Consider the following 20193-nt stretch of genomic DNA (forward strand, 5'->3'; position numbering starts at 1 on the left):
CTCTGGCACTCGTAAATACGTTATACGAGGTAAAATGTCTGTCCTGAAAGCTTTTCTTCCTCTCGTTCTCTTTTTCCTTCCACCCACTCCGTCTATTTTTTTTTCTTTTGCGTCGCGATGCTCCTCGTGATCTCGGACTGTCCAAATGGTCGGTAAACTTTCATGACTCGCAGTAGACGGTGCACTGTCGAAATGGAAAGAAAGAAAACAGGAGGAAAAGCAAAGAGAGACGCCACGGCTTTTCCTCCTCGATCTTCGCTGCTGTATAGCGTAGCAGTATAAGGACGGAAATGAAATCGCAGGGACATGTTTGCTGACGAGTGCAGCGGGAACGTGAGTATAAATATCGGGGACGCGAGTACACGTGTTTTGTTTCGCGTAAGGACATATTTTTGATCCAGATTTTTACTTTTTATACAAAAAAAAAAAAAAAATCTCGATATTGGATAACAGTGAAACGAGATAGCGGTGCATCATGAATAATAATTTTCATAACGTTGCATTATCCAGGCTGATGGAATTAATGAATCGAAGCGGTTGCGTCATTAAGACTGTATCGTCCGCCCGCACATAAATTTCCCCACTTTTTCTTCCACGCTTCACTAATTAGAAATCGATGATCGTTCGAAAGGCGATCCTAATGAGATGCGCCCGGGCTCTCATAAATCATGGCATTGTGTTGCAGAAGCGATGTTTTTTTTTTCGCAAAAATCCAAATGTTACCACACATCTTTCCTTATTTCGTCACTTTTGCCAAGAAATACCATTAAACCCATTTTTCTCACCTGTGATTGAAAAATTTCATCGCCTTGCCGGTAAAACCATGCCATATAGTCATGTTCTAACGGTGTCGATGCAAACTTTACACGTCGACGTAGCAACGATGGAGGGCTGATGCACTGAAAATTACGGGACATGGTGTATATGGGCAAGAGAGTTTGGTAAAGGGCTACTGTGTACGTGTTCGAGCTGATGACACGAGAGCGCGTATGGCTTAGGGTGTCGCATCGCTCGCTTAATCGAGATCTTGCTAATGCAGGTAGAAAGTGCGCGAGAGACAATAAGGGGCGTACGTGCACAGATAAATGGGCCGTTATAGATTGATAGGCTGATAGGGAGGTAGATGAAGGGTGAAACGATGCACGCGAGATGGGAGCGCGGAAGATTGGTGTCGAGATAATGTGATGGGAAATGGCGAGGGGTTTTTTTTCGTCTCTACTGTGTGTGATCGAGTTGCGGCTTCTGTGAGGGGATGACGAAAAATTGCTGAGTACCTTGAGAAGATATTTGATGGGAAGCACAATTTAAAAAGAACCAAGAGTCTCGTGGATCTTGTCTCACCGTGATGACGTGGTTAAGTAGTGATGATACAAGTCATTTAATAAATAATACCCCGATAGATCTTTAGTTATGACAGGTATACTAACGTTGTGTAAATACTAGGCACGAAAAACTAAAAGCATAAACCTTTGCTTCAAAGAAACAAGGAGAAAAAACTGTTGTGCAATAGTGAGCTTGTCGTTTTTTCGACCAATACAATCCCTTCGTAGAAGTCTTATTTCCTCCCAGGAGACGAATTAAAATCAACCAGACAAACATGATTTAAGTAAAATTTAAATTCAAATTGTAGTTGGTCCATTGCTAGATTAAATATCTAAGGGCCCCTAGTTCATGGCTACTGAACGGCTCACAAAGTGTAAACGTTAAGTTTATATACTGAGTATCTTGATTCCATTATCGTGTAACAGTGTCCATATTACACTTCGGTTGAGGGCCTTTGTTGCCCATATCAACATCACTGGTACCTTTGTCATCATAGTGGTAAATATAAATTATGTTCTCTACATCAAGTTTAACGACCAGTTGGATGACCAAGAGGCTAAGTACGACAAGCATCAAAAGGTTATTATTATACCTTCGTCATATAGTGCAGAGTGAGGCAAACGGTGTTGATTGTCACTTGAAAGTGCATCATGAGATGACATACTACGCTGAGAGAAGGGTCGTTTGGTCACACATGCTAAAATAATTATAGGATGCTCGCACTTTGTTTACAATAAACGTATAATAATTACATCACGTGCAGTAAAGTTGTTGTTATAAGTGCACCAACAGGAGCGATAAGTGTAGAAACGACTTTGGTCACAAATCGAGCCCCATTGACAAACTGTAAGCTCATAAATATATTATTATGTCATGTCACAGTAACATTCGAGCCGGGCTGTCGTTTTGTTGAACTCGATCAATTGACATCAATTAATTAACGAGCGTAGCATGCTCGCATGATAGTACAGCGTAAAAAGAGACGATAAAAGAGAAAACAGAGGAAAAAAAGAACAGCTCGCGACCGTCATATATAACGCATGTATGACAAGAGGCATTTTGCGAATCGTTTGTCCGTAGTAACGTCATGTTGCGCGAGAGTTTGCACGGAAAGCCAAAAAAAAGATGGCAAGCTTCCGGTGGTGACCGAAATGATTAGCTGTGCGCGACTTTGCGTCAGAGAGGCGGATGTTCGGGAAACGGGCGATACGCTTTCCTTCACTGTAGAGTATAACGAGAAGCCTGCAGCTTGTATATATGTATGTACGCTATAAATGAGAGGGAGGGTTTTTTCTTTTGATTTTCATCAGGCGATGATTTTTCGGTGTGACGATCGAACCCGTCCTACGATCTTTTTATCGGCTAATTTAGAGATACAAAAAGTATCTTGAGTTTAAACTTATACTTGAGAATTAAAGATACCACGTGATAAAAATATTAGCTACCAAATGTTTCACGAAAACAATGATGAGGAAGAAGAAGTTTGTGCTTACAGATTATGGAAAATACAAATCAAATTTTAAATCAAGCTAATTAAGTGAAGAATTTGAGAAATTAAAATTGTTTGGATAGAAAAATTTCACTTAAAATGTATAAATATAACGATTGTATAAATTAATAGAAAAGAGCTTACGAAATCAAGTGGGAAAGATCGAGAAAAATATTAAATTTCGTGAAACTCTCATTTTTACGAATAGGTGTTATTACTTATTACTTGTTTATGAAATCAAAGTAAAAATTATCAGTAGCCTTCGAGGTTGTGCCATATATTGAGTTAGCACATCATAGAAACGTAAGAGAGAATATATATATAGGTACAGTGAAAGCGGTACGATGAAGAATCCAAGTATAGTGTTTGCTATTCTCATGGTACCCGGCAGCCGGAAGTCCGGTCCCTCGCGCTTGTAGCTTTTGCGTGCGAGTATCAATGCTCGTACGTGAAACTATATTCGTGCCGATATTTATGTATATTGTGCTCGATCTGTTACAACCTTCCTATGTAAATCTAATGATCATTGAAGCGGTTGATGGCTCATTTTTTAAATGCATATCACTTACAAATTTCACTGTGCATTGATTCTTATGATGACATTGTAGACAAAGTTACTTATCGGATATTTATTGGTAGCATGATTTTCATTTTAAGCAGATTGAAAAATAATGTATTCTTACGCTTATTGAAGAGACGTGAAGTATACGCATGTAAACCCTTACCTGAAACAAATAATTAAAATTTGATTGTAATATTACGAAAGACAGATGATGGCAAAAATAATGTGTTTACTCATTGTATTTGCCAACTGCGATAAAATTTTTTAACTAAATTTTTGTTTGAAATAAATATTCATTCAAGTCACTTTTCATCATTGACATCACATGTCCAAATTTTAATGAGCATAAACAATAGTGGTAGAAAAACATCAGCAATAATTAATCGTTGCTGGATTATAATTGTTATTAACATTGAATGCTCATACTACAGTACACACAATGAAAACATGTAATGAAATCATGTGGAATTACGTAACTAGCAAATTTCATTAGCTCATCAAAGTGACGTAAATACAATGATTGTGGTAACATGATAACTGATTAGCTGATGGAGGTCAGTTAACAATGACAAGACGATTTCTCGTGTAATATAATGATGCTGCTCTAATGATACATTTTAGTTGAATACGAGTAACGCGTAGAAGATAACTTGTCGATAGTAATTGAAATTAAATATGGTTTTTAAGTATAGTGGTGCGGTTACAGATATGTGTCTTTTAGTGGTCATTTTTGTGATTACACCGACTCAAACTTTTTCTATGAGTGTAGGTCACAGTTCGGAGGCCAATGGATTGCAAAATGTGTTGACAGAGTTAGAAAAAATATCTTCTTCACTAAAAAGTATAGGGTCAATCAACGACAAGCTGATTTCGAATATACGAGATAACGCCACGAGGTATGGTTTCAAGAGCAGGAATCCCGAGGATTTCGCCAAACGTGGATACACTTGCATTAACGGCACCGGGTGGTACAAGCTTTACTTGAACAATGTCACTTGGAACGAAGCGAGAAAGTCTTGTCGTGGAGACGAAGCTCATCTCGCTATTATTAACTCGGAAAACGAAGCTGAGGTATAGTGTTTTCGTCGTTTCAAACAATTTTTTGCACCCCAATTAATTTAAAAAAGTGTGGTAAAATATATTTTTTTTTTTAAGAAATTTATACAAAATACATTTAGTTACTAATTAGTATAATTACATTGTTAAAAAGTGCAGAATCCTGCCAGTTAACGCACGATTATCAAGAAGCCCGCATGATTTATGGCAACATTTTTTTTTTTAATTTTTGATCCTACCCCAAATTAAACTGGATACCAAGCTCAATTATAAAAATTTTCTCCGTTTTTTTTTTTTTTTTTTTGGTTGTCTCTCCCTCGCAGGCGCTGAAAACGCTGCTGCTTGAAAATTATCAGTTTAGCGCTTACATCGGCATCCATAATCAATTTAAGGAAGATGAATGGGTAACTGTATTTGGCGATCCCCTCATTGAAACGGGCTATAATCGATGGAGCGTCGGACCGCCGAAAATTTTGCTGGCCAACTGCGCCGTACTGTTTGAGGACGGCAAATTGCTCGGGATTCCTTGCAACGCTGTGCGATCCTACTTTTGCGAGATTCCCGGAATACCGACCTGCTGGCATATTAATTAAAAGCCATATTTTATATCACGAGTAAGATTCTTGTGTAACAACTTGCTACGATTTTGTCAAATTTTCTAACATTTTTTTATACTTTTTCATACTTGTAACATTACTTGATACTTTTCCAAAAATAATTTATTGACGAATTTTCGGCCCACGAATGCATAAACAATAAGTAATTTTATCAGCAATTACTAAACTAATGTTTAAATAAACTATGGTTTGTTGTTGTTTCATATGTAAATAAGTATATTGATTGTGCACACTTAATAATATAATATATGAAAATTTCATTCAATTGTACTAAAATTATTTGTACACTAAAAATAGTATTTTTTGATGTGATTACACTTATTTTTATTTGTAAGAATAAGTATATCATTTCTGTAAACAGCTATCGTGTGCTTTAAAAATATGGGAAGTAAAAAATGTTACGTTGTGTAATAGTACCAATAGCAATCAAAATTACATTTAATCTATAAGCTTAATAAGTTAAGACATGATAAGTGATAATTTGTATATATAAATTGCAGACATTTACAATGTCCTAATATAAAGAAATTATGTTGTTAATAATTTATTTAGGCATCATTTTAATAATTTATATTGAAATTGTGAGATAAACAGTTACCTCACTTCTCTTTTTCTAAGCTCACATTGAAAAATGAAGATTGAACTTCCCAGTTGATAGAGCTATCAAGTGGTTAACATATCAATAATTTTTTCAAAAAAGTATTTGAATCCAATTTTTAAAAATAAATCACATTGACTGAAGGCAAATTATTACAACTATAATTGGTTGGTGCAGTGAAAGTAATATAGAGATTTTTTAGTAATATTTAAATAAACAATTTGAAAAAAGTCACAATGAACAACTCTTTGTTCACTTTTGTACTTTTGGCTGGAGTTCATTCGAACAACATCCAAATATCGATAGTCCAATTCCATCATACGAATGGCTCACGTCAATTATTCCAATTCGAACTATTTAATTATTAGGTGTTACTATGGCACACAGCAGCCCACACAGTCTCTTCCTCTGACTTAGTTCAAATGAAAGTTATGTATGCTTCAACGCTAACGTTAGTGCACTCAAGCACGGGTAAAGAGACAGAGACGGAAGGAGCAGCCCGAAGCTTTTGTCTTTCCGTATCGACGGGTCGCACACTTACGCTCCCTTTCCCTCCCTAGTGATATCATCCTGGACGAAGAGTAAAGTTTATTCACAAGAGCGGAAAGTACATACACACACGTACTTACACGCACATGTTCAACAATGCCTCGCGAGAGGAAGACAATCATTCGAAAGCCTCTCTTTCACGTGACACTACCCTACACGTATGTGTGTCCCAATGGGGTGAACGTGGGCATGTAAGGGACGCCTCGAGTTCTGCACAGCTGACAAATTCGACGACATGCAGAGACATAGAGAAAGTATGTACTATGTTATACGTGTGTGCGCGTTGCTTTTGATGATGAAAGCAGACGTGCGCACTTACTCTGCTTGGCTTGACACGCTCGGCAAGAGACTCTACGTATGAGAGTTGACGTTTCCGAGTGCACATAATGCCAGCTCATTCAGGAAGATGAGTGCGTTGGGGTTGTGCTTTTTTTGGACCCCATCCTGAGAGCGTTGTATTGTTTTAGTGATGTTCTTTTTATTCGAGTGGATTAATGTATTATTCCGTGGTAATACGTCAATTTATTTTAATAACAGCCGGTTGAGCGGAGGATACGCAATTTCACAATTGACTGTACAATTTTATTCCCGTTTTGTTAGTCTCAATACAAAATCTCAAGTCTATTAATCTCTGAAATCACAAACCTTGTGCATGTACCACTTTTTCATCACTCCATTCCAATTATGAGATAAAGTAAAATTTTTTTGAAGTAGCCTAGATTAAAAAATGTTTGTGATTTGAAAAAGTTTTTTAAACAAAATTTTTTTTTATCAAACTTGTCGTAAAAAGTTTATTTGCAGATGATATAATGAATGCACAGATAATCGTTGAATGACTTGAAGTCATCAAAACTCATAATAAATGCTTCTGGAGTATAAAAAGTTATTGAATGACTTGGCAAGTTTTTCAAAGTTATTAAATGACTTCAAAGGTATTTCAAACTCTTTTAATGATCTTAAGAGACTTCAAAAGTCATTTGATGACTTCTGAAATTGGACAAAGTATTCCCGAAAGACTTTGAAAGAAAATTCATGTGGGGCTGTGGAGAAAAAAGTGATTCAAACAATTTTGTTGGCTATATACGTATTGCATTATTGTTTGAGCCACTCAAGCTAAACATTGTACTGCTCTAACAACGCCAAAGTGTTGCTTGTAACTAATGTAACGACACCTTGTTAACGTATTTGTACACTCAGTAAAATAAAGTAAGGAGTGGCGCCTGACAGCTTTTGGAAGCTTCACAATACACACGTTCACTTGCATAACCCACGTACATTGCAAGCTTTCGCTCGGCGACGTCCTCCCAAATTTTGACACCACAAAGTTCCATTGCACGTTCCCTGCCTAATTGGCAATTAAGGTGCGAGGCGAGCACGTGTGTGGCTCTTTCACTTTGGGCGAGGTATGGGCAGGCATATGTGCAAACTTTACTTTCTGCATCTGTTCGTTCGGGCAAGTGTTAGAAGAGTTAAGAAAATAGAAACGAGGCAAGCGAAACTACTATGATTTACGTTGTTTGTACGACACGACGTCCTTATCTGATGATTTTATTTATACATCAGTCACCAAATGATGAGAAAATTATGAACAATTGCCATTTCTCGTATATTAAGTTTGCCGGTTACAAAGGTGCAACAAAGTATGTAATTGATGTAGCAAGTAGTGCATATCATCAAGACATTGACACCGTATGTATAAACATGTGTGTTTAAGATAGACCTCCTACATCATTAATCGTCCAGAACAAAGAAAAAAGGGCATCGAGTCGGTGACGCAGCAAAAATATCAAAACTGTAAATACTCGACTTTCCAACAGTTCTGCTGCCATTCTCGTGCTTCAACACCTTTTCGAACTAATCGTGCTCTAGGATTTTCTTAATACACTCATTGAATTTTCAAGGGAATCGCTTTGCTCACCATATGGCTTTCGTACGGAGTGTCTATTTTATAAAAATGATATTACAGTTTTTTTAAAACTCTTTACTGCTTCTACGTCACTTGAGCATACGAAATAGGCTGAAAAATATCTAATTTTTGTACATTTTTTTTTCCAAGAGAAAACTGAAAGGCAAGGTGTTTATCGGAATTTTACGCCACACCCGTTTTCGAAAATGACTCAACACTTTCATTCTGGAGCAGTATAATGCGGTACAGCATGTGATCTAGGACATTATTTACCCTGATATCCCGCATGTATACGTGATATGATATCTAATGTAAGATCAGATTACTTTGTAACACGAATCTTCTTAATTCTGATATGTTACCCTAATTTTTTATTTAAGGAACTTTTTTTTACTCGACGTATAATTTAATATACTTTGAAAAATTTTCACTTCACTTGGTAATGCTTTCAAAGTAAAAGCTAATAATTTTGCCGAAATTTATTAAAAATATGCAGTAAGATAAGGTGTGTTGCAATTAAGAAGTCAATACATGGCACTATACATGTGTAGTAGTATCAAATTTCTTACAGGAAGATTATTAATTTTTTTTGGTGGAATTTCTGTTATTTCTTCAAAATTTTTAACAATAAATAACAATCAAAAAAGCCCTCAGCCCATAGTCTCACAAAAAGCTTGACCACAGTATAAAATGAAATTGTGGAAAAAATTTCATAAAAACTTGCAGTAATAAGAAGACGAGTCGTGAATCCATCGAAACGGAAAGAACAGGATAATCGAAGTCAAGGAGAAAAGAAAGAATAGAGGCTCATCCCGCCGCAGGCAATTCTTTCGTTGCCACGAGGAAAAATGAAGGAGGTAAGGAGGAAGAGAAGATTGCCGGTAGTTAATTACTCAGCTGTTTTAATGCACATTCAAGGCGCGATGCGCCTCAGCTACACTTGATCGGGTGGCGAGAATTTAGTTTAAAAAAAAGAAGCAAAGGTTGGCAGTCAGGAATTTTCAACACACATTCGTGGGAAAAGACGATTGAAGGACGAAACATTGCTTTTCAGATGAGGAATAAATGAATACTAGAATAAAAAAAAAATATGTTGAGGTTGTTGGCTGGTGTTGTTGAATAACATGAAAAAAAAGAGTAAGTAATTGACAACAATTACAAATAATATTTGAGATCTAAAATAACTCGCCACTTTTTAGAAATTAGCATTTATATTAGAACTACGGAAAATTAGCCACGTAATAGCGATTATTTTATCAGCGAATCCAGAGTGACTTTGTTACGACGAATTTTATGCGCAAGGATCACTAAAAATGAAGATTCCATGAATAACACCCCATTGAGAGGGTCTCAGCCATTTGAAGAGGTAAAAAAACTGTGGGATTGCATCACACGTTATCTACTCTTTTCCCCCCATTTTTGTCCTTCTATCTATTTTTCTTTTTTGATGTACTTTGATGTATGATAAAATGTAAGAGCTATCATCATCACTTCTTTTGTACGTTATTGTTCTCCTTGACCATACACTATCGTCATCATCATTATGATCATGGAAATACCGCAACCTCGTTGGAATCTCGGTAGAGAAATTTGTAAGGGCATAATAATAATGATGGGGATGGTTGGTCAACTGTTGATGAAAACATTGAAAAAATTTATTTTAATTTCTAAAAAGAGTGTTAAGTGGCTTCCATTAGGTGATGCACTTAAAACGTCATGTAAAAGAACATATTACTATGGCAGCTCACTTCAATTTTGGTCCTACATAATACGGGGCTGTTCATAAAACGCAGCAAAGATAAATAATAATCCTTGTACAATGCATTAAAACGGGAGGAATAGTAACGCGTCGAAATGTGCAGACAGCAAGTAAGAAAAGATCATCCGTGGTGTAAATGATCCACTTTGCTATTTTATTTGTCTACACCAACAACCTACACATCTGCACCACGACCTTTCCCCGAGCTTGTTGCACATTACTCGTGTATTGTCTACTATGAAAGCCACTTAGGAAGCCCGAGCGCGCGTGCCTTCTGATGGAGTGCATCTTAAGTTTTGAAATTATAGGGCTTTTATTCTCAGAGCGAGAGAGCTAGCGCGTGCGGGGCTTTAAGGAGCAAGGGGTCAGACAAAAAGGGGGAAGAGGTAGTCCAAGGGAGCAGCATCCGAGACAATATGATGCAGTTCAGCCTTACTGCACGAATGAGCCTTATGCTGGCAGGCTCCTTTATTATACGTGTATCGGTGTCGCGTGCCAGTGTCTGCTTTCAACACCTGTAGGTGTACTACTTGTGGAATAGGGATTCTGTTCAGCTGATGTTGCTGCAGACATCGACAATATAGCCGGGGATGGTCAGCAGAATGACGTCGCTATTGCATCTTTACTTTGCTGTTATCCTTATCTGCTGCACCTACTGTACTCTCTAAAAGCTCATTGTTGTATATTTTTTTACCAGACTACTTCCGACTTATCCTTTTTTTTTTTTCCTCCACTTCTCGATTGTCTGTTTTGTCGAGGGCAATGTCCTTGAACCGGTTACTCCAGGCAATGGATATTCGAGCTTGTAAGAATCTGGTAATTTGTTTCTTTTGTAAAGGAAAGATATTTAGTCTACAATGATGAGATTTCAGTGGGTGTATGACTTGAAAATAAAATTTGGGAATCTACGTGAGTCTAACATGTACTCCGACTGCCATAGTTCTCTCAATTGTCATCTTACTTGATCTAGTCGTAACATTGAAACTCCAAACTATTTGATTTTTTACATGTGAAAACAATTGGAAAAAAAAGTACAGAAAGTCTGCAACGAGCGGTCCACACCCAAACCGCAGAGTTAGGGTAGTCTTCCTCCCAATTCGTTTCCACACTCTGCGGCTCCTCCGGGATTATACACATTTAACGCTGCGGAGAAGGTACGAGAGAAGGCACTCTACACTCTCTCTCTCTTTCACGATCTCTTTGGGATTTGCACTACAGCTCCATATTCGGCTACCCGAGAGCGAAGCGAACGAAAATTGCGAGCTAAGCCAACCGCTATACTTTGCCCCATGCGAATTCAAGTGCCCCATCGTCGACGACGGTGAAGTAAAGAAGTTAGAGAAGCAGTGGCAGAGTGGCTGCGGCTCAATAAAGAAGCCGGCGAATTTATCTGCAGAACTATAACGTGTGCAAGAGAGAGAGAGGGAGAGAGAGAGAGAGAGAGAGAAAGAGAAGGTTCAGCGAGCGCCGCAGGCTCCCATCTTCTCGTATACATGTGTATAGTGGAGATAAATTAGACCCAAACCCTCACCGAAAAAGGAGAGAGAGAGAGCCTAGCGGCGCTCACCACCTGTCGGGCCACGCGCCTACACCTGGACGTAAGAAAACGAAAGTTCCTCTCCTCCTACCGGCAGCATTGCCTTTACATATACATATATAACATGTATGCATGTATCCTATGCAAATATTTTACGCACGAGCAAGCCACCAAACGAGAGCGAAAGCGCGTTTTCATCTTCGTTTTTTTGTGGCAACGAACTCGTACGCGTGCGACCTGTGTCCTTTTAAACGACGCGACGACGTCTGTCGTTAAAAAAAAAAAAAAAAAAAAGAAAGAGCGAGCAACTGGAACCGCCTAATGAGGCTTCATCGATCTCCTGCAAAATGACCAGGGCCCTGGCTATACGGAGGCAGCAAAGCGACTGCTCGAACTGGCGTGGATTCATTAGTCCCGGCTAATGTCACGGGTCCATTTTTTTTTCCTACTTCTCTACTGTCTACGTGCTGGGAAATTTCAATGTGCCTAATAATGCGTACAGGTGCGTGCTATTAAACATAGAAAGCTTATCCTGATGAATTTTTTGCCATTTTCGTTTCAATGTGTATTAAGGGGGTGGCTTTTGATGGTCTACATGCATTTGTGTTTTTGTGCTGTAGGTATGGATATTCAATGGTAACAAGATTATACACTCGTTTGTTGAAACATTATGAAGATGATAAAGCCGTTCATGCTTGTGTTACACGCTCACGTCAGACACGAAAAGAAGGGCGATAACAATGGATGTTTGCGAAAAATTAATCAAGAAAGTGAAGTATAACAGAAAATGAGAAAGTTGACATTGAACAAGAGTATGGCGTACAATTAGACGGAATTGCCGTGTCATTTTTATAAACGAGTAAATTTAATGTCTTTTTTTGGATAAGATCTTTGTTATCGCGAGGTAAAATAATTACAGACCACGTACACAATGAAACAGGGACGACAATTACCTTTACGCGCACTCACAGGCTCTTCGATTGAATGTTATAAGTGATGAGAGACACGCCGTGCAAAGTAAAAAAAGTCTGTAAAAAAAGGACTTACAAACCCATGTGATATAAAGTCGTAGTCTTTTGGAGTCGTTCAATGACTTTTTCGACTCTCAAGGTCTTGAAATTACTTGAGGATTTTTATCGAGTCCTATGACGGATGCAACCCCACGATTAATTTATTGGTGGAAATCAATAATGAAACAATGGGGGAATATATAAGAACCAAGTCCACAAAAGTATAAGGACTACCCTCTAACCACTAAAAACATATGGACCCTGATGCAATCAGCGTCTTTGCTATGTAGGATTGTCTGTAATGCCAGAAGAAAAAGAATGTAATAGTTGTCATAATCATTATTTGCCATCAATGCCAACACAAGTCAACGACGTAGCGTAAACAGGCCTCGTGGAAGGCCGACGGCGCCAGGGGTCCATTATCCAATATACGTGCGTATGTACTAACATGTGGCGTGGCGCCTGCAACCACACAACACAATACCTCTCGAATTGCGCGCGATGGAATAATCGTCTCGTGGCGGCGCGTATCATCATCCCGCGCTTCCTATTCACGAATAAAATCAGCCAGATCGGCTGTAATCAGCTTCGGGGAAAGCCATGAATGCAGGCCAGCAATAACCATAATGACGACGACGTAGACAGCGAATCACCAGGATGAGAGATAATATGTGTAAAGTGGCTTGCTGAATCACGGATTACACGACGGATGTGCGTTATCATCCGGATATTTGATTTCGTTTCGGCGCAATCGACCTACTTTGCCTCCGTGGCAAGAGGTGTTTTATTCGAGGCTCATCGGGTGTTGTTCATCGCAAGTTGTCGAAAGACTGCGAGCGGTACTGATGAAAGCGTATACCTGTGTACTCAATGTTTGACAATAGGAAAGACGGGTAATAGAGCGTGCGTGTTTTGATTAATCATAAAATCGCTTCGACTGTGTAGCGTTTCAATTTATTAGAGTATAGGCTATATATATATATCATTACCACCAGAGTGGTATCGTGTACGGGCTCGAATAATCAATCAAAGTCGTTAGACGTGAAAATGAAGAAAAGTAGTCATTTTTCATTGAAATCAGTGATAGAAATCGATGTCTGTGTGTTTTCGTACAATTAGAGGCTGTTCAATTTTAATCACAGTAAGTAGGAGTTTTCATTTTTTTCATTTTAACGAATGTTGCGTAGAAATACAGATAAGTGCAAAAGCTCCATTCGCATTCGAAATAATGAACAAAGAGAGTCGGGAAAAATACGCATATGGGCATTATCAACCCGCATGCGTCGTAACTGTAATTCTTCCTCGCAATCTCTTAGCGCCACGCGCACCAGGAAACAGTGGAAAATGCAACGTCGTCGTATATTTTTTTAGCTCCCGTTCAGGCATTCTATTATTTTTTCACTATCTTTTTTTCCCAGCTCGAATAATGTGAAAGATTTGTTAATTTTTTTTTTTTTTTCAACATGAATATTTGTTTTTTGATGAAAAAAAATAACTAAAATCTCAAAATTACTAACGTTAATTGTGCATTTATGCAATTAATGAATAATACATTAAAATTTCATTTCACTGTAACTTTGGCTAAGTATTTTGTCAAATATTTAATTTTAGTCACTATTTTTTGTAACAGCATTGTAATTATTTCCGTAAAAGTAAGTACCTCGCATGTTTGTTTAGTATCCTGGTACGTCAAATTGCGAGATAAAATAGTTCAAATTTTTGAAAAATTGTGCAACAATGTACTTGTTTGAAGGAATGTATTATCAACAATAAGCCTCATATAAATTCCATCGAAAAGTCTGGCTGCACTCATCAACCGGAATTACTCTAATAATTATTATGACAGCGCAATCCATCCCGACCTACAAACCCACGGAAACTAGAAGTTTATGTGAATCCAAAAGCACCAAATCCGAAACAAACTTCTATACGTACGCACAGCCGCGTGCAGCAGCTAAATCAACAGAGCTGTACCATCGCGTGCAATATCAAAATGAAAAAGTACGAAAAGTAATCTCAAAGCTCAGAAAGGCATCAAAGGGAAATGCGTTTAATCACAGTTCAATTACATCATACGCTCCTGCAAAGGAGTCCGTCAGAGTCGGCTTGCAATTTACATTAATCCTGCGCAGGAGAACGTAAAATACGCCGCGAGAATTAACTCTGTGTGATGTTTGGTGGACCATCCTGTGTGTAACATATAATGTAATGTGTAATTAACGTATCGCGCGTGTCTTTTGTGATTTATACACTTTTGAAGCTGCAGTATAACCTACATGGGTGGACGGGCTGCGTGTAGATGTGTTTATGAGGGCGTCGCAATGTCGCGAAACTCGCTATTATTGCACGTGCATGTACAGCCTCTGGCATGGGAATAGATGTAAAAGAGAGACAGAGGATTCTCTGCGTTGACTGGCAGATTCATGGCGTGTTTCTTTTGAATAACAGGAGCTTGTTTTTTCGAGCTGTTTTGCAGTGAACTTCGTTGCTATACGGAAAATAATGTTCACACTTGCCGAGTTTACATTATCCCAAATTTAATATTTATTTTGTTGTTTTGAGAATTCAAGTATTATTTGATACGAACACTGTGATGGTAAAGACTATGTCTTTAGTTGTATTAATTATAAAAAGTACTAGCGTATACGCAACTCTGATTTATACGTCAGAAATTTAAAATATATAAGCTATTAATTAATAGACTTTTATGGCTCTACTTTTATTCAAGTACGAGATAAAGAGATATGAGACTCATGCAATTATACTCGTTATTGTGCTAGTCTATTTGAGATGCATACTAAAAACCGGTTCGTACCAGATCACGAGTCTGGTACTCCCAACATCAAATCGATCATGATATGCTTGCATGCAAACTGTGTATTTTTTTTTTAAATTAATGTGTGAAAATAATTTTGTTTCTAAAATACCTTATATAGGAGTTGAGTACAAAATTATATGACTGCAATGATAACATCATGTATTAATCGGTTAATCAGTTATTGAGATCAAATTGGGCTAGTGTCGAACTGGGGCTGACTAATTATCTCCTTATACTCATTAGTATTTAATTCTGGCTGGACTTTCCATGCACTATACAGTACCGCTGAAAACTTTTTTGAAAAATATTTAATGAAATTTAATCTAGTAATGATTCTTTGTTGATATTATACCATTTCACCCCTCAATAATTTGTTGTTCCTTTCGTCTCCTTTTGCTGTATATTTGTACTTTAAATTCTTACGTACATTTTAGTTTGCGTTAACAAATAATCGCGAAATATGTGCAAACTTGTAAAAACGGCAATTAATCGCTAAATAATGATCCAGAACCTTAAAATCAGACTGATTGAAAAATTAGATAGTTCCTCCCCCAAGCTCGGCCCCAATTTAACACTGATTAAAGACGAAGATAATAGCTCAGCCCCAGCTCGACAAATTTTCTCTCTTTTTCCGTCCTAATTCGATATTTTCCTCAAATCAGCGGTTAAATGCCCATACCCTCTCAGAGGCTCTGAGTCACAATTCAATCATCGAATGGATCAATGAAACAATGGCCACCAAAACCACCTGAAAGGTATTCAAATAGCCACTCAACGAAAATCAGATTCCTTCACCAAAAGCAAACAAAGGGAGAAAAAAACCTCGACCTATCTCCGATCTCTGCATCCACTTGCATGCTATCTCGACGACAGGATCTCCCAAATCAAATTGAAATCTACGCCCGAGCGATCGATCCTATCCTGTTTACCAACATAAAGACTCGCAGTCTCAAACAAAAGCAGCAGCAGCTCCACCCGAAAATGACTCCTTTACAGAAGGACGTTCGCACGCGTAGCTAGACTGGCGGAAGGAAGAAAAAAAAAAAAAAAAAAAAAAAAAAACAAAAAAAAAAGGAGCGACCTCAGCACCAAAATTGAGATCGTCACGCCAGACAAATCGCCCGACGACACTTTAGAATTCCAAAGAAGATCGGCGCGCGTGCGCAGCCCGACGTAAACGGCACGCGGGCGAAAGTAAGAAATCGTAGCCACTACCGTCATTCTCGGACTGTCCTCGCGCGATCTCATCTAGCTTCTTCATCCTTTCTCTCTCTCTCGTTCAAGTGGCTCTCTATCCCGCGTAAAAAAAATCAAGTTTAAAAAACTTAAAAAAAAGCTTTTTTGTTCATGTTCAGAAAAAGTTTTTTTTTAATTCTTTCTTGAGACAGAGCGAAACTTGGTCAGAACTTTAAACGCCAGTTTTAGAAAAGTTTCTCCAAACTTGGTAAAAAGTTTTTTTCTAAATTTAATAAATTAAATTAAAAAAAAAATAATAATAACAATTAAAATAAAATAAATTTAATTAATTTAATTAAAATAATCTAAAAAGAAAAAATGCAGATGATGTTGGAAGGAGTTAAAAAAAAAAAAAATAATTTCAAGCAACATGATAGGAAGAATTTAATAATTTGAGATGACTATCGCTTACGTTTTTGTTCTTTTTATGAGCTGCTTGTACGTAACGAATGTTTGTTGCTATTATTAGCATTAGGCACATAAGAATACGCGCAGTTAAATTCGTTGAATAGGGTATATGTAATTTACAATTCTTAAAGTTAAAATTCACATTTTGCACAATAATTATTGTTTACTGTATTAATAAAATGTATCACATACAATAAATATATTGTTTATTTCATAAGTTTGAGTATAAACTTTGAATAAAATTATAAATAAATTTTTTTAAACTTTTTTTTAAGTAACGTTATAGTATGAGCTTTAATATGTTCCATTTGAACTTTATAAAAAATTCGTTTAACTTTTTTTTAGATACATTTACTTATAATTTAGACAAAGTTAATTGACGAAAAGCCAAAAAGAATTTATTAAATTGAGTAAAAAACTTTTTACAAAGTACAGAGAAACTTTTTTTAAACTTGCGTTTAAAGTTCTGACCAAGTTTCGCTCTGTCTCAAGAAAAAACTTTTAAAAAACTTTATCTGAACAAGAACAAAAAACTTTTTTTTAATTTTTTAAACTTGATTTTTTTTACGCGGGATACCTGCGTGCCTCTTTCTTACCGTCCATCTCCTCCTTCCTTACATTTTTTTCATTTTCTTTTTACTCTTTCACTCAACTCCTCCTCCTCCGCACTACCACCACTGGGGTCGCATAAGATACAACTCTTTTTGATCCCGCTTTGTTTTTGCACTTTGTTATTTTCGCAGATTACCTTTTTTTTCCCCTTTCGTTTGCAGTTTCGGCTACTCCCTATACATCTCCCGTTTGTCTCACTTTTTATTTGCATTCCTCGCGCGTTTCTTATTAGCCGGTGCTCTTGTTGCATTTCATATTCCTCCGCTGCTGTTGCCTGCCGCTCCCATTTCTCTCTTTTTCGCTCGTCAGTCGTCCGCGCCAATTACTCGGGGATGCAGTTTAGAAAAATTTTAATTTATAGGCGCTGTAAATTAAAAATTAATGAGTTATAAACATGTCAATGGGGAATTAAAAACTTTGACTCGCTATTTAATTTCAGAGCTAATTTTCTTTTCATTTCTTCTTTTTTTTTTTTTTTTTTTTTTTTTATTAGCATAACGTTATATATATTAACGGTTACAACTAAATTTTTCGGATTCCTTCCCACGCCCGAAATCCGCACAAACAAATGAAATAATTGACCTTCATCGAGGCCGGTGAAATTTGTTCAATGGGCATTTTTTTTCCCAGACCACCTTCCCTTTTACCAGCCACCCACAGCAAACAATTTCCCGTCAGCAGTGCGTGAATCAATCTTATTTCTCACAATGACAGGGCAACCCCCCCTCCAATTCCACCTCAGCTACGATCGCGATACCCGTGCAGCCGCTCCGTCACCCTAAAACTCAATTTGCGCCCGAGACATCTCTCGGAGCGAAGACACAAATAGCTAGTTTGCATACACGAAGAAAAAGATGTAGGAGAGAGAGAAGGGAGAGGATAGTTAGAGATTCATCTTAATCGAGCTCGCGTCTTTCGCTGCTGTTTACGTACGGCACGTGTGTGATTACAATGGGAGCAGACGTCATCCCCCCCCCCTCCTCGCTATTAGTCCTAAGGTATTATAATTTGCGTACAGAGCGCGTATAACGTGTAACTACGTACCTACCAGCGCTTCGGCGCAAGCTCGTTCGTTAAGGAATCAATTTTCCTCTCTCGCCCGGCAGCGAGGCTCTTTGATCTCGTTGTACAAGCATAACATGCGTTTACAAGCTTCTTCGCTTTGTGCTTTCGATTAACACGCTCCTTCCCTCCCAGGCGAGGATTTACCAAGGCGTGCCGTAAATTGCGAAAATATAGCTTGTATTTAGGCTGTCTTTAATTCTATTGTGGCTGCTGTTGCCAGAGACTTACGTTGTAATTGAAACTCATGAGCATCTTGTTGTTCCTATAGTTGTCTGACAGTGTTACAATCGATATGTATACAGAAAGGTATCATGGTACATGCAAAAGTGCATGTATTATTTTGGTGCATTATTTTGAAAAAATGTTGTCAGCTCAAATGTGGTCAATGGTAGAAAAGTTAATAGGTCAGAAGAGAGTTCACATCCTCGTTGGATTTGAAACAGAGAGGGATGAGGGTTAACTTTGGCAAAGTAGTTGAGTGTAATTTTTAATTCAAAAAGAGCTTATCCGTGCACTGCATTAGCTCCTTCCAAAAAAAATATAGAGAAGGTCTGATGACTCAAACGAGCACATTTAAATGTTAAGCACGTAAAAAAAAAAAAAAAAAAAAAAAAATAACATCAATCGAAACTACCTCTCGAGCTTACGCGTTTTCTACCCCTTCACGGGACTGTAGCTACTTGGTCACATGTGCACCCCCCGCAATTTTTTCCTTTTGCATCAATATCTTTTTAATGCAGCAAAAGAGGGCTTGGAGTTGACATGCACGAGTAGACAGGCTCGCTTTATAATGTCAAGGCTGGGCCTAGCAAGTGGCGAAAACACAAAGCTATGTATGCGAAATACATAAGTAAGTACCGAAAGGATGAGAGAAAGATAGAGAACTGGTAAAGAGTCGCGGGTCGCGAGTCGCAAGGGCCGAAAAAGCTGTAACAGAGAGAGAGAGAGAGAGAGAGAGAGAGAGAATGAGAGGTGTGTTCTTAGGTGAGCGTTATAAATGAGCTCATCGCGGAGGAAGCAGGGGAGGGGGGTCGTGGTGGTAGAGGGTTGCCCCCACGACGACCACACCTATGCCACCAAAAAGACCAGACGCGACCACCGCGAAGTCGAAATCTCTCTCTTTCTTTCTCCCCCTTCTCGTCGATCTTTCTTTCTTACTCTCGGTCCTTGGACCTTTTTCGTTTTCTCCCTCGTCCTCTCATCTCTGGGTATTCTTGCGCACACGTATACTTACGCACCGTCTGACGCTGGTCCTCGCTAAAACGAAAATAATCTCAAGTGGATTGTGTGCACAGGGCCACACGTAGCGCTTTACTTGGACACGTGTATTATATATACGTACGTGACTGCTGGATGATGATCTTGTGCGTTTACCAGAGAGATTTACCGAGGCTGAACACCAAGACTGATCGGATTTTTTTTTTTTTTTTTTTTTCATCAGAAGGGTGGGATGAAATTTTTTTCTTCTTCTTTGTTCCCACGTAACACCTTAGGCTGTGCGGTACTTTAATCAAGAATAACACGGGTGCTTCTTAAAAGTGACATGTGTTTTTTTAACTCGATGTAAGTGCTTGTAAGTATATGAGAATTGGGGTGGGAGGAGGGCCAGGTATCGGATAATGTTCAGCCTGTATCAGTTGTCAGTTGC

At 38.0% G+C, this 20193-nt stretch overlaps 2 protein-coding genes across 2 annotated transcripts in view; one reads left to right on the forward strand and one right to left on the reverse strand.

The window, feature by feature from the left end:
- stet (stem cell tumor) overlaps positions 1–20193 on the reverse strand; it is a 348127-nt gene that overhangs the window by 253638 nt on the left and 74296 nt on the right. The window lies entirely within an intron of this gene.
- LOC106643354 (hemolymph lipopolysaccharide-binding protein-like) lies at positions 4023–5307 on the forward strand. Its single transcript, XM_014358451.2, has 2 exons — positions 4023–4445; positions 4754–5307. Exons 1-2 carry the CDS (start codon positions 4050–4052, stop codon positions 5021–5023), a joined length of 666 nt encoding a protein of 221 aa, XP_014213937.2. The 5' UTR covers positions 4023–4049; the 3' UTR covers positions 5024–5307.

Source organism: Copidosoma floridanum, unplaced genomic scaffold, assembly GCF_036245765.1.
Source record: "Copidosoma floridanum isolate Cflo_tuat_1 unplaced genomic scaffold, Cflo_Japanese_pri ptg000009l, whole genome shotgun sequence".
Classification (NCBI taxonomy): Eukaryota; Metazoa; Arthropoda; class Insecta; order Hymenoptera; family Encyrtidae; genus Copidosoma; species Copidosoma floridanum.